This window comes from Beta vulgaris, chromosome 6, assembly GCF_026745355.1.
Source record: "Beta vulgaris subsp. vulgaris cultivar EL10 chromosome 6, EL10.2, whole genome shotgun sequence".
Taxonomy (NCBI): domain Eukaryota; kingdom Viridiplantae; phylum Streptophyta; class Magnoliopsida; order Caryophyllales; family Amaranthaceae; genus Beta; species Beta vulgaris.
The window spans coordinates 34,539,668-34,553,934 of record NC_079207.1 but is presented as its reverse complement, the minus strand read 5'-3'; the positions used below and the strand labels follow the sequence as shown (position 1 = coordinate 34,553,934).

Sequence of the window (14,267 nt, the reverse complement as noted above, 5' to 3'; positions counted from 1 at the left end):
TCTAGTTTGTATTGAAATGTACGATTTTTAGTTTTATTAGTGACCATTTTAAACTTATCAATTCTTTACATATTCGATTTGTACTAATATCACCATTTTTTACAGGAGAAGAACACTTCAATTAAGAGGACAGTCAAATTATAAATCAAACTTCCAAACAAAAATGCAGAAAAGCCTTTTCGAGCAAAACCGACCAAGAGCAAGTCTGTATCAAAAAATACCGAATAATAGCAGATAAAAGGATGACAGTGAAAGGGGACCTGCACCAAAAGCCAAAAGGAAAGCAAAAAAGGCTTATTTTAATAAGTGACCATTTTATGTTAATACAATGATATTTTTAAATGTGCACAACTTATGTTTATGTAAATAAGTGACCATTTAATGTTAGTTGCATACCCTTTTGGACTCTTTGCTATAAAAAACATTTCAACTCTTTGAAAAATTGACATGCTAGTTTGTTAATGTTATTTATAAATAAAGTTACAAAATGACCATTCTAAAATATATAAGATCCAAATATTCAAATAATCTTTTGAGGTTAAATTCAAAAAATCACTACTTTGAACTTAAAAGTGACTAATTTAACATAATAAGTTGTCACTTTAAAGCTTGAAATTATAAGTTTATGAAATTTACCTTTTAAGTTCTACATCCAAAATGGGAACAATTTAATGTAATAAGTTACCAATGTAATAATATAAGATACCACCCAATGTAATAATTGACTATCTTATTTTGAGACAATATTTTGAAATATGAATAACTTATGTTGACAAGTGACCAACTTATGTAAATAAGTGACTATTCAATGTTAGTTAGTGACCGTATTGTGTTCTTTGCTATTAAAACATTTCAACTCTTTGAAAACTTGTCATGTACTTTGTTATTGTCATGTATAACTAAAGTTACAAATGACCATTCTATAATATATAAAATCCAAATATTAAATTAGTTTTTGAGTTCTAATTCAAAATGTCACCACTTACAACTTATAAGTGACTAAATTAATATGATAAGTCACCACTTTCAAACATGACATTATACGCTTATAAAATTTACCTTTTTAAGTTCTAAAGCCAGATTTTGACCAATTTAAGGTAATAAGTTACTAATATAATAATATAAGATACCATAACTACAAAGTTATTATAATAATTATATGAAAATTAACCATAACAAACGAATATCATTAAATAGAATATAATTCCCATGAATGAAATATTCATAACAAAATTAAAAAAATATTATTCTGATAATTAAAATATTAAAGAATACCACAAAGGTGTATGGAACACCATTTATATAAATTGACACCAATATAACCATATGAGTCAAAACTAAAATAATCTATTTTATAACCGCTACAAGCCATTTGGTGACCACTATAGACAACGAGAGAGTCACTGGAGTCGTGGAGGATAGAAGTTAAGATAATCTTGCAGGGGGGATGTAAGAACCAGATTCTTTTGGTGCATTGGCATCAACACCAAGAGAATTCTCGTGTCCTTTGTCAACCTTCTTGCTCCTTATCTTATTGTCTAATTGGTTCAATTGGCTTTTTAGTGTTTTTCTTCATTATCAGCATTTATCTTCATATTAACAAGTTTATTCGCTATAGTTTTGTATACTTTTATGGAAACTTCCACGTGCTTTTGCTCTTTTGTTTCAAATGGTGAAATAATAGAAATGAAATATGGTAATAACATATATAATAAGGAACTTACTGCAAACATACTCAAAAGAAAGGAGCAACAATCAAAAGACACCAGTATAAACCAAATAATGACCAACATAAAACAAAAAGTAACTGATAAGTGCATTTCTAACGCACTTTATGACCTCCTTTTGGTTTGGTTTGATCCTCTTTATTCTCTTTTCTCCCCTCTTTTCTCCACATTTTCCTTTCTATTTCTTTCACTTGATCATTGATTGATCATAGTGACATTTTCCTAGATTTTCGATCAATTTTCATCGAATTTCTAATACATATGCTTTTACCATGTTTTCTCATGTTTTTATTGGAATTTCTAGTCTATATTGAGAAGACGAAAAAACCAGCAGGGCATGGTGCACCCGCATCATTTGACGACGGATTTTGGTTTTGAGGCAATAGGGCTTGGTGCGCCCGCACCTGCTTGTGGTGCGCCCCCACCTCCTTTTGGTGCACCCGCACCATTCGTTTCCGAAAAAGAAAAATTCAAGCCAACTTAAAAACGATAGGTTTTATTTTAGTTGATCTATGCTTTATTATTCTAGACTATAGAGAGTTATTCTAGGGTTCATATTAAAGAGAGAAAACTTTAAACTTGTTACTAGATTTGAAATTCATTGATCATAGTTTGTGATTCCTACAACATTAAAGGTACTTTTCATTCAATTTAATTTCAAGTTTCAGTTTTTATTTCATCTTTCCGTGGTTGTTCTTGTTCCTCGTTATTATTAGTTCTCCATTCTTATAGTCTCATAATTGTTATTTCTGTTAGATTATTTATCTCTTAATTATGTTTAACCTTAGATTAGTCGTAAATTTCATGTTTAATTGCTTATAATCCATGATTAGTGAGAAGTTTCTTATCTAAGGTTAGGGTAAAAGTATGGATTCAAGTTTAAATGTTTTGTTGATGTGATTGTGATGTTTTAAAGAAATTTATGCATTGATTTTGGTGTTTTGAGACCCTAGGATAGATATCGATCACATTTATGCTTTGGTATTTTGGACTCAAATGTTCTATAAATCGAATTTTGAACTATTTTATCATCTCCAAGAATCAACTTAATTTCTAGGCCAAGATATTGATTAGAAATTAAGGGAATCTTTCATTAGGGGTTTTCCGAATTTATTGAATCTCTTAATCAATTGACTAAAGACCATTCGATAGAGAATTTAATTGATTGACTAAGTGATTATTCTTGAGGACCATTCGAGAGAGTACTCGAGTATTTTAGAGGAAAACTTAAAAATTAGTGAATACTTCGTTTGCTTCTTTTGAGTTAAACTAGTTGGTCTTGTGAGGACAACCATGGAAGAGAAGGGAAGTATCAAGAGTAAAAGAAAGGGGAGAAAAGAGGAAGACAACTTAAGTAAAGGCAACATTGGAACTCTGCTATTGTATTGCTATAGTAAAGCAAGTCATTGCTTTTAATAGGGTAGTCGATTAATTTGCCACCTATGTCTTTGATCTAAAAAGAAATGTTTCCACGAACCTGCACAGTTGTAACTATCCCATATCTTATCTCAGAATCAGTCAAAGACTCATCTCCTTCAATGTTAATGACAATATCACAGTTCTAGTTAAGCTTTTCAAATGCTTTACTCCAATGCAAGCACCTGTAACACATATATGAGCCATTAACAAATCACTTCGAAACTATAATAAAAGTCATGTAAACATTTTTTTTACCATGCCATAGAAAAATAGAGCCAGAATATGACTGAACCATAACCTGTATATCAATTTAATGTAATGATTTTGTTCTGTAAAGTATATGAAGTGAGTGTTTGTTTATGCTAGTCTTGATTAAGCTTTATATTTTTATTATTCTTTGCTTAATATATCAATATAATTGAGACAAAATACATATAATGATGGCAATAAGAAGCCAACTTTTCTTTCTTGATTTACTTTGCTTAAAGCAACCTACATTGTCAGGTAGGTAAGGACTATTTTTTAACCCCATGAGAAAATCCATGTACTTTTATTCTTTTCTTTTTTTGGGGGGGTTGGAGGGAGGTTGAATTTCTAAAACACGTAGATTATAGGTGTGAGACATATATACATGACTCCCATGACAAGTAAGATTGTGATGGACATGGTGTAGAATTTTGATGTCTACATCTTGGACTTGGAGTCTATAAATACTTAAATAGAAACTTCAAACTCGAAAAGTTTTTGTCAGGACCTCCTAATCAAAGGAGGACACCAAGTAGCCCACCTAAACATAGGTACAAAGAAGACTGAGCCATCAAAACATAACATATGCATACTGATGACGATGATAGAGGCAAAAAAGCATAGAGCTCAATGTCAAAGATAGACGCCAAAACATGGGAAAAAACACACACAAACACACACGTGGAAAAAATTTATATCATCACTTTCAGCAGATAAATGATCAATTATTGATGTTTTTTAGTCCACTAATGGAGCTAACTAATATGAAAAAGTAGGAAATCTATTAAGAATTTGACACTTACCAAATTCTGTATCTTATAACTGATACAAACATTATGTCTGTTTACTGACCTGCCTTTTCTCAGTTACTTCTGATTGGTTTGAGTCTAAAGTGGAGCTGATATGATGAAATAATCCAAAAGGAAAGTATTCATGTAATAAATGGAAAGAATTTTCTATAATTTCATGCATAAATAGATATGATGAAGATAGTAGTGAAGCATCATGGACTCTGTAGTATCAAACTGGTGATATATTCTTGTGTTCAGCAAAAGAGCTTCAAGTGCAATTGAAGTTCTTTAACTTTTACCTCAGCTAATTACTTTTGCAGCTTAAAAGAATGATACTTAACAATCAAAACAAACTCTGTAACAAATAACAAACATGTTTAGAAAGTAATATATACTTTTACATGATAATCTTCTCAAAGATAGGCAAGAGGAGGTGTTTTTATAGTTAAGAACTGCATAATGGAGATTATTGGACATTAGATGTTAAAGGCATTGGAATTGGGGCCCTTAGGTAATCATAGTGCATTGGATGCTAAACATCTTAAGTTTTCATTATCATATGCTATATCATCTAAGATATACTCCTTTAGGGGTTAGTTGTCGCATTTGCCCGAAAACCTACTAATAGTTGAGGAAATGACATAATCTTTTACAAAATAGAAATTGAAAATTTTGTTTATGATGGATATATACAAATGTCATCCTTTCCTCAGTGAATTTAGTGGAGTGAACCTTAAGCAATTAAGACTTCAGCAAAGGTGAGAACTTTTCCAAACATTCTTAAATACTATATGTAATAATTAGTTCTATACAACAAATATAGCAAAAAACTAACCAACTTAATCTAGCAAAGAAGGGATGATCCTGACTAATTGCTGATATTCGGGCACAACAATAGTTAGGAGTTTTGATCAAGAATCAAGATTCTAGCCAACATACATGAAAATATTATATGCACATGCTAGCCAACATACAAAAATATATGCATATTCTTGCTACAACAATGAAATGGCCAATGTTGCAACTCGATGCATTCTCTTGTATTACACAGACCTTCCTTTCGGTTCTCTCCCTCTACTTTGTAGATAGAACACATCCTGATATGTTCTAGCTTTTATTTCCTATCCATATATATAATAACTTCCTTTAGATTGATAAATCTACAAGGACTTTCTATTCTTCATGTACATCAATTGTAGGCTTGGCTGTGAAATATTGGCTCACCCTAAACAGTCAGCTAACTAATCTAATTAGTATGGTTCTTATGACATTGGCAAACTAAAATGATATCAGTCGAGAAATTCCTCCAATACATGTCCATTCCTAGTGAAGGTCCTCTTATAATATAAGAGAAATCCAAGAGAACAGACCGAATGTTGTTAGCCATCACGCATGGAAATTAGTATTCTATTTCTACCACTTGTAAGCAAAATGTCAATTAGTCCTAACTTTTAGATCCGTATGAAGCATAAAATGTCGTATCTTTTTGCACTCGAAGTATCTTAAAAAAATCGAGTAAGATTCAAAACCTTAGGCACTATAGATTACAAAAAGCATCTAATATAATCCACAACTACAAACAGATGTCTTATTATAAGCAACAAAAATTACCAAAAGGATGAACATGTACCTTGCAGTTGACAAGGAAGCTCTTACTCCAAGTATTCATGGCAACATCATAGCATTAACCTATGAAAAGCACGACCACAACCACCATCGAGCTTCTCTTCTTATTCCTCCTGTGTTCCTCCTCACGATTTTTGTTTTTTTTTAAAAAAAAAAAAGACTATAATAACTAAAAAGAAGATAAAAAAAAATTCTTGATCTTGAATATTAAAGTAGAGAAAAGGAAATTCCTAGATTAATTGCAAAATAGGAAAAACCATTCTTTATATTGGCTACAAAACCAAAAACAACAAACTTAAGCAACTGAAATAATTAAAACTAGATATGACATTTCATTTTTTTCAATTAAACCTTAGGCAATTCAATTAGAAAAATGAAAACTAACAATAAATAAGTAAAAAGTTGACCTTCGTAATGAAACCTTGGTGATTGAAAATGTTTGCTTCAAGATGATTCAAAGAAAATACTAAATCATGAATTCTTCGGCTGAGAAGAGAGAGTGACCAAATAAAAGTGACAAAGTAGCAAATTGCATTCATGAGCCCATTCAGACACCACAACTTGTCGAATTAGATAGCACTGCTCTACACTAAACTCGAAACCAAAGCATAAAGTCTTTACATTGAACAAGAGTCAAGTCAATAATTGTACTTCAACTAATAAAATACCAAATCGTAACGAACAACGACACAAATATCACATTTAGATCCAATTTTGCACATTATATACTAACAAATATTCACATTATGATCTTTACATTTATTCACATTCAATGATCGAAAAAACAAGGTGCAAAATTACGAAACAAAAATTAGCAGCAAAAATGAAACAAACACATAAGTGCATAGCAAATACCTAACGAGAATATCGGTCATAAGATCGGTGATGACGAACTCCATTTCAGGCGAAGAAGCATGCTGATGAATGCTATCTTCAAGAACCAAACCACCTAATTGAAACTTAGTACGAGAAGGATTAAAATTGAACTTTTCTTGGGCTTCGGAAGGAGTTACATTGAAAACGAGCTGCTCTTGGAAATTGTTAAGGACTAAGATTATGAATCCAGCAAGAGGAATGATAAACCTCTTTTTGTTAGATGTTTGCAAACATCTAGCAGATAAAGAGGAATAAAACACTATTTATATTTCATGAACACTATTTTTAGTTACACGAACACTAGTTTTAGTAGCATGAACACTATTTTTTAGCATCGGAATTTTCGCGACTACTTTTTGGTTTGACTGACACTCTGCAATTTTCGAGATAACTTTTTGGTGATATGGGTCCCATGAAATAGAAGATGAATAAAACACTATTTTATATTTCATGAACACTATTTGTTAGTTGCATGAACACTATTTTTAGTTACACGAACACTAGTTTTAGTAGCATGAACACTATTTTTTAGCATCGGAATCTTCGCCACTACTTTTTGGTTTGACTGACACTTTGCAATTTTCGAGATAACTTTTTTGTTTGACTGACAACTATTTCCTATATATATTGACAGTTTTACCCCTGCTAGATGTTTGCAAACATCTAGCAAAAAGAGGTTTATCATTCCTCAATCTAGCAATGCTGGAAAAGGTGAGACCATACGTCCATAGTCGGCGATTTTGGAGCTGGCATACGCGAGACCCCACATGACTATAATTTTTCTTATAAACTGAGAAATTCTCTCTAAGTATGAATATTGTCAAGAATCCAAGTAGAAAAGATAAAAAAAACAAAGGGAGTTACCATTGGAACTCCTGGAAGTAAAACATATTCACCTTCCTAGCTTTTCCTTTCCACGCGTCATTGCAGCAACATTTCATGAACCAATTTTATTCCTTCTTTGCAAACACACGACGCGAATCTATTATTGCTATCTCTCCATCTCATACAATTGTTCAACTTGTCTTCTACAACAATAAGACTTATTTTTTCCCTTCTAAGACCAAATAAAGACCATTTATTATCTCATTTGCTAAACACCGCCCTAAATTTTCATACTTAAGCCCTGTATAAAAAAAATGTATGTATTTGTGTATTCTTATACTCCCACTCTCCCACTCTCCTTCACTCTCATCACCTTCTCACTCTCTTGACCCTCCATCACTTCTCACTCACTCTCCACTCTCTTACTCCATCTCTCTCATCAACACACAAACATTGCAAGAAGAAAACATCCGGCGAGTATCTCCGGCGAGTTTCTCTGGCGAGAAGAAAAATCCGGCGAGGAGTATTGCGGGGCGGCGACACCTTCTCGGCGAGGCGAGCAGACTTCCGGCAAGGCGAGCAGACTTTCGGCGAGGTTGCGGTGGCGACAAGTTCCTCCGGCAACAAAACTTCGAATTTCCGGCGACACAAAGGTTAGTTAGTTAATTTGAAATTTTAATTTTTTAAAAAAAATCGTATTTGTAGAATTTGATATACCGCATGTGTTTGAAATTTAAAATTTAAAGTATGGTAGTTTAGAGGATTAAAATTTCTTGGTGTTTGATTAAAATCTTCCAGTATTTGATAATTTCTTGGTAGTTTAGAGTATTTAGAGGATTGAAATATTCGAAAGTGTTTGAAATCCATAAAATTGAGGGTGGCGCCTAGAATAGGCGCCTGCACCACAGGACAGGCGCCTAATTAAGGCGCTTGCACCTTTGGTGGGGCGCCTAATTTAGGCGCCTAACCAACGGAGCAAGCGCCTTAGTTGGGCGCCTGATCAGTGGTACAGGAGCCTAATTTAGGCGCCCCACCATTGGTGCAGGCGTTTAATTTAGGCGCCCCACCATTGGTGCAGGCGCCTAATTTAGGCGCCCCACCATTGGTGCAGGCGTTTAATTTAGGCGCCCCACCATTGGTGCAGGCGCCTAATTTAGGCGCCCCACCAGTGGTGCAGGCGCCTAATTTAGGCGCCCCACCAGTGGTGCAGGCGCTTAAATTAGGTGCCTGTACCACTGGTGGGAAGTTTAATTTAGGGGCCCGATTTGCTATTAATTTTAATTTTTTTTAAAGAAAATAATTACAAAATTATAGTGTATTAAAATTGGAAAATGTATTATTGCGAAAAATGAATGAAATAATAGAAAATATAGTTAATGAAGCGTAGAAATATATTTATATGAGAACAATTTTAATTATTGAATGTAATTGATTATTCATATTTTGACGGCATTAATATTAATTAAATTTTATACGTTTAATCAAAGATGAGTGGACGAGACAAAGGCAAAGCAAAGTCTTTGCCTACAGATTCGGGTCATTGTCATCCTCATGATAGAGGGGTGTCAATCTCATCGAGGAAGGCTAGAGAGTTGCTTTTCAGGAGCACTCAGTCTTCATCAAGGGCGGAAACGAAGGAAGTACCAGAGATTCCTCCTTTATCCGTTGCATTGCCTACTCCTATTATGGACATTGAGGCGTGGAGACCTCACTCACCATGGAGAGGCAACCCGATGGCGGGGAACGATCAGGAGGCGGGTACTTATTACGATAGTCAGCCGGAGCATCCATCAACGGACGCATAGGAAGGTCGTCCGTCTCGGGGATGCAAACCACGTACCTCTCGTGGTCGTTTTGCACGTTCTTCAGATGGAGCATCGTGCAATGCTGAGGGATCCGGGAGTAGTAGGCCGGGCAAGAGGAAGGGGACGGAGGAGGACACTTCATGGCTAGTACGTGACGCTAGGCCAGGTGGGCCGTTGGACGGTAGTGTCATACCTAGTTTTGGAGGCCACATAGCGGCACGCGTTTGGGCTAGGGAGGATGAGAGGACTATGTTGAAGTGTCATAACCGGGAGAAGACGTGCAGTAAGCTTCAGGCGTGGTACGCTAGCATGACACCCGAGGTTCAGGGGATGATAGATGCTACTGGATTGAGGCACTTGCCTGAGATCATGTTTGATCATTTGGATCAGCCGTTGATTTGTGCGTTTGTCGAGAGGTGGCAGCCGGATACAAACTCTTTCCGCCTCCCTTTTGGAGAGATGAGTATCTTACTACACGATGTCAGTTCTATCCTCCATATCCTATCAGATGGATGGATTACAGGTGACTTTGGTTCATGGAATGACGTGGAGAGTTCATGTGCAGAGCTATTTGGGATGGAGAGAAGCGCCTTTTTGAAGGCGCATTCGTCCGGTGGTGGTGTATTCATTGATTCTTTGATAGAGAGATGTTCTGCTCCGGATCGGAGTCCGACCCACCAGTTTCGAGGATATATGCTGACCCTTCTTGGTGCCACTCTATTCGTTGATAAGAGTGGTAACCGAGTCCGTCCTTGGCCACTGTCGTTTTTGTCTTGTAGCCCACAGGATGTGAGGCGGTATTCTTGGGGTGCGGCTACACTAGCCTATTTATACAGGCAGCTTGGCATAGCTAGTCGTGCTGATTCAGCCCAGATTTGCGGTTGCCTCACGCTATTGCAGGCATGGATTTACGAGTATTTTCCCATGTTTCGGCCTAACCGCACTAGGAGGATGATTCCTATAGGATCTGCTTCGGCACTTAGTTGGGAGGTTCGGCATGAGAACAGGGGGATTGACCTTCTACTGAGTATTCGACAGGAATTGGATCAGACGAACGCCATGCAGCTTGATTGGTTACCTTATGGTAATTTTCCGGTATCTGCTTATCCTCGTAGCACGTACTACGGGTGGCTGCGATACTTGGATATCATTGAGCCGTATATGCCAGATCGTACTTTATGCCAGCTTGGATTCATTCAGGAGGTTCCCCATCATATTTTGGAGCCGGAGTCTTGCTATAGGCCTTCTGCTGGGGATAGGTACAGGGTAGACTTCTCATTTACAGCACAGCGACAAACATGGGATTTATTTCCACGTGCTTCACAGCTTATATTGGCTGCTTTGCATAAGGCCCCACTTCCTTCGATGGCGACAGAGGCTTACTTGCAGTGGTATGATGCGTACTCCCATCGTTTCATCATTAACCCGACCGACTGAGTTGCTAGATGGTGGAGCCGGATCACATTATGTTGAGGGTTTGGTTCCAGATCAGGTATATTATAATGTATTACTTATTAAAATTAAGTGTTGATATAATTATATTTTCAATACTAACTTTGTTGTTATATACTACTATATGCAGGTATTAGCTTCGATGTTCGGTATGATGGACCCGTTTCTTGATAGGGACACCACTGATCTGCCCGATGATTTTCGAGCATTATTTGAGGGACTGTTTGGGTGGTATGAGGCATGGAACCTTACCCGTGGTGTGGATCGACGTCCAAGAATGTAGTCATATTTTGTATTTTTATTTGAACTTATTTTCGATGTAATGAGATTTATTGTTTTTCGGCTATAGTGTAACGATTTTATATGAGTATTTTATATGAGTATTTATTGTTTTTCGGCTATAGTGTATGTAACGATTTTATATGAGTATTTTATATGAATATTTATTGTTTTTCAGCTATAGTGTAACGATTTGAACCTATCCTTCAACACTATTTATTAATGTAATCACTAACATATGTGAAAACTATCCTTTCATTTAATAGTAGGTATGTACAATGTTAATTACAATAATATGAACTTACAACTAACTCTAATATTAATTACAATAACAATTACATTACAAGTAACACTAATATTCCATCCAATTACAATAATAATATCGACTTTAATTACTATAATGAACATTCCATAAATTAATCCGGCTAGCATAATAAGTTGAATCGATGCCAACTACCCATGGATAGGTACGAAATGCGTTCGTACCACCAGGATGAGACATGAATGCATGAGTGATCACTCCATCATCATCCCGTAATGACCAATACACATAGTTTTTCGAACGAGCAAGGTACAAAAAATTTTCAGCTGAAGTCCGTTCTTCACGCCCTTCCATCTTGTAAAAATACCTCTCGTTGTATATATGTTTTATCGTTTGGTGAAGATGGGGGAATGCCTCATTTACAGCACCTTGAATGTTTCTGGGTGCGGTCTCGGCATCAGTCATCTGTCGAACCATCCGCCTAGCATCATCATTAAGCCCACTAGTCCGTCTGTGACCCTCCGCATATACTATAAATGCGTGGTTATGGAAACCATAATCACTATTCGGAATAAACACATGCCATTTGTCCCCCAAAACCAACCTAATCATAAAATTACATCCACAAAACTTTGTCGATGTATTAGGTCGCACCATATTTATCGGATCTACCTTATTTCCCGAGTATCTCGCCCCCCTAAAACATTTCAAATAGCAACGCAGTGGACCAGTCGGATTCTGCTTATACGAGTCAATAACCAATTCAAACCCTATGGAAATTGCAATTTCATTAAGATGGTTAACCGCATCATTAACCGTTGGGAATGCATCAGTTATCTAATATCTACCGTGATAATTAACCTCGTCCCCATCATTGCTCGAATATGGAACCTATTAAATACCATAGAAGTAATAGAAACTATTTAATAAATTATATATCTAAATCACATAGTTAAATTACATATCTAAATACAAGTCAAAAATTATGAAAAGTAAATAAGTCCAATATATTTGCACAGGTACAGTGGTGATTAGGCGCCTGAACCAGAAGTAAGGCGTCCAATCAAGGCGCCTGGACCAGATAAGAGGCGTCCAATAAAGGCGTCTGCACCATAGGTGAGGCGTCTAATCGAGGCGCCTGCACCAAAGGTGAGGCGTCTAAACGAGGCGTCTCACCAATGGTGCAGGCACCTTGATTAGACGTCTCACCATATGTGCAGGCGCCTTGGTTAGACGCCTCACCTATGGTGCAGGCGCCTAATTAGGACGCCTGTAAGCAATTCTACGCCAAAAAAAATACTGGTTCATATTTTCATGTTTTTTATAATTTAGGATGAACTTATAACCTAGTATAATATGCAAAATATTATAATTTAAATTATTTATGTCTACTATATTATAACTACTCTAACATGTTAAAAATGAAAATATAACTATTATAATATTATTAAATTCTACATATATCACTTTATGTAAATTCTACATCTAATATGTTAAAAATTATAAAACTATTATTATAGGTATAAATCTAGATGTAATTGAACATTTATTATGTTAAAAATTTAAATATAACTACTCTAATATATGCTAAAAATCTACATATAAGACATCTACATGTGATATATGTAATAATATATATAAGTATTATAATATGCTAAAAATCTACATATATTCATGTAAATTCTACATTTAAGCTCAAACATAGTAAATTTTTACAAATATTCTACCATGTAAAGATATTATTGTTTTACATATTCTAAACAGATATTTTAAGCATATGTAAATTCTACATCATGCTTTGACTTAACTCTAAAACAAGTTAGGCGCCTAAAATTGTCAACCCATATGGACTGGTGAGGCGCCTAATTTAGGCGTCTAACCATATGGTCAGGCGTCTAAATTAGGCGCCTCACCATATGGTTGGGCGTCTAAATTAGGCGCCTCACCATATGGTTGGACGCCTAACTCAGGCGCCTTGCCACATGGTTGGACGCCTACGTTAGGCGCCTCACCATATGGTTGGACGCCTAAGTTAGACGCCTGACCATATGGTTAGACGCCTAAATTAGGCGCCTGACCACATGGTCAAACGCCTAAATTAAGCGCCTGACCAGTTTCGTGTTCTAAAAAACTCACATTGAAATCCATGACGCAAGAGGAAATTCTTCTTGATTGGTCAACGCCGGTCAATGTTGGTCAACGCCGGTCAATGTTGGTCAACGTCGCCAAACACCTTGGTCAATGCCGGAAATTTCTTCAAAAAGAAAGCCAATAAACAAAGTTTGGAAAATGAAAGTTTGGAAAATGAAAGTGAAATGTGTGGAAAACATGGGAAATGTGGGGGTTTAAATAAAGAAAGGGAAAGAGGAAAGGAGTGATGAGCCAATGAGGGATGCCATGTATTAAAAAAAAATACCATGTATTTTTGTACTAAAATACAGGGCGTAAGTAGGAAAAATCAGGGCGGTGTTTAGCAAAGCCCTTTATTATACATGCTCTAAGTTCTAATTGATCTCTTAGCATTCACATATTATTCCAAATTTCTATATGTTCACATATTCCTAGAATGCTAACCTTTCCCTCTTTTTTCATCCCACTACTGCCTCATTGGTCCCCTTTATAAACATCTTAATTTCTAACATGTCTAGTTAGCATGTCTCTTATTGTCTCATAAAGCCCTTATCACACAGATTAGTGTCTTACCTAAATTTTATCCTTGACTAAGTGTTGAAACTAAATTAATTGAAAAATTGAGATGAATTTATCTTTTCTATCGTGTTTCTTCCTTAGACCAAAGTATATAATATTGCGTATATACATGATATATATGAATTTTGTGTTACTTAAAGATGTTCTCTTTAATTCAATTAAAAACATTTCAGTCACCATACTTGTAATCTTATTTGATTGAGTGTTATTTATAAAAACATTAGTGAGTAGAAATCAAGTGGGTTTGATC

At 35.5% G+C, this 14,267-nt stretch overlaps 2 protein-coding genes across 2 annotated transcripts; one reads left to right on the top strand and one right to left on the bottom strand.

The window, feature by feature from the left end:
* Positions 1-9,871: 9,871 nt before the first annotated feature.
* LOC130591934 (protein MAIN-LIKE 1-like) lies at positions 9,872-11,129 on the top strand. The gene is made up of 2 exons (XM_057395934.1): positions 9,872-10,807; positions 10,898-11,129. Exon 1 carries the CDS (start codon positions 9,892-9,894, stop codon positions 10,750-10,752), a length of 861 nt encoding a protein of 286 aa, XP_057251917.1. The 5' UTR covers positions 9,872-9,891; the 3' UTR covers positions 10,753-10,807; positions 10,898-11,129.
* Positions 11,130-11,434: 305 nt separating this feature from the next.
* Positions 11,435-11,965, bottom strand: LOC125498700 (uncharacterized). Its single transcript, XM_048646954.1, has one exon. It carries the CDS (start codon positions 11,963-11,965, stop codon positions 11,435-11,437), a length of 531 nt encoding a protein of 176 aa, XP_048502911.1.
* Between the last annotated feature and the right edge of the window lie 2,302 nt (positions 11,966-14,267).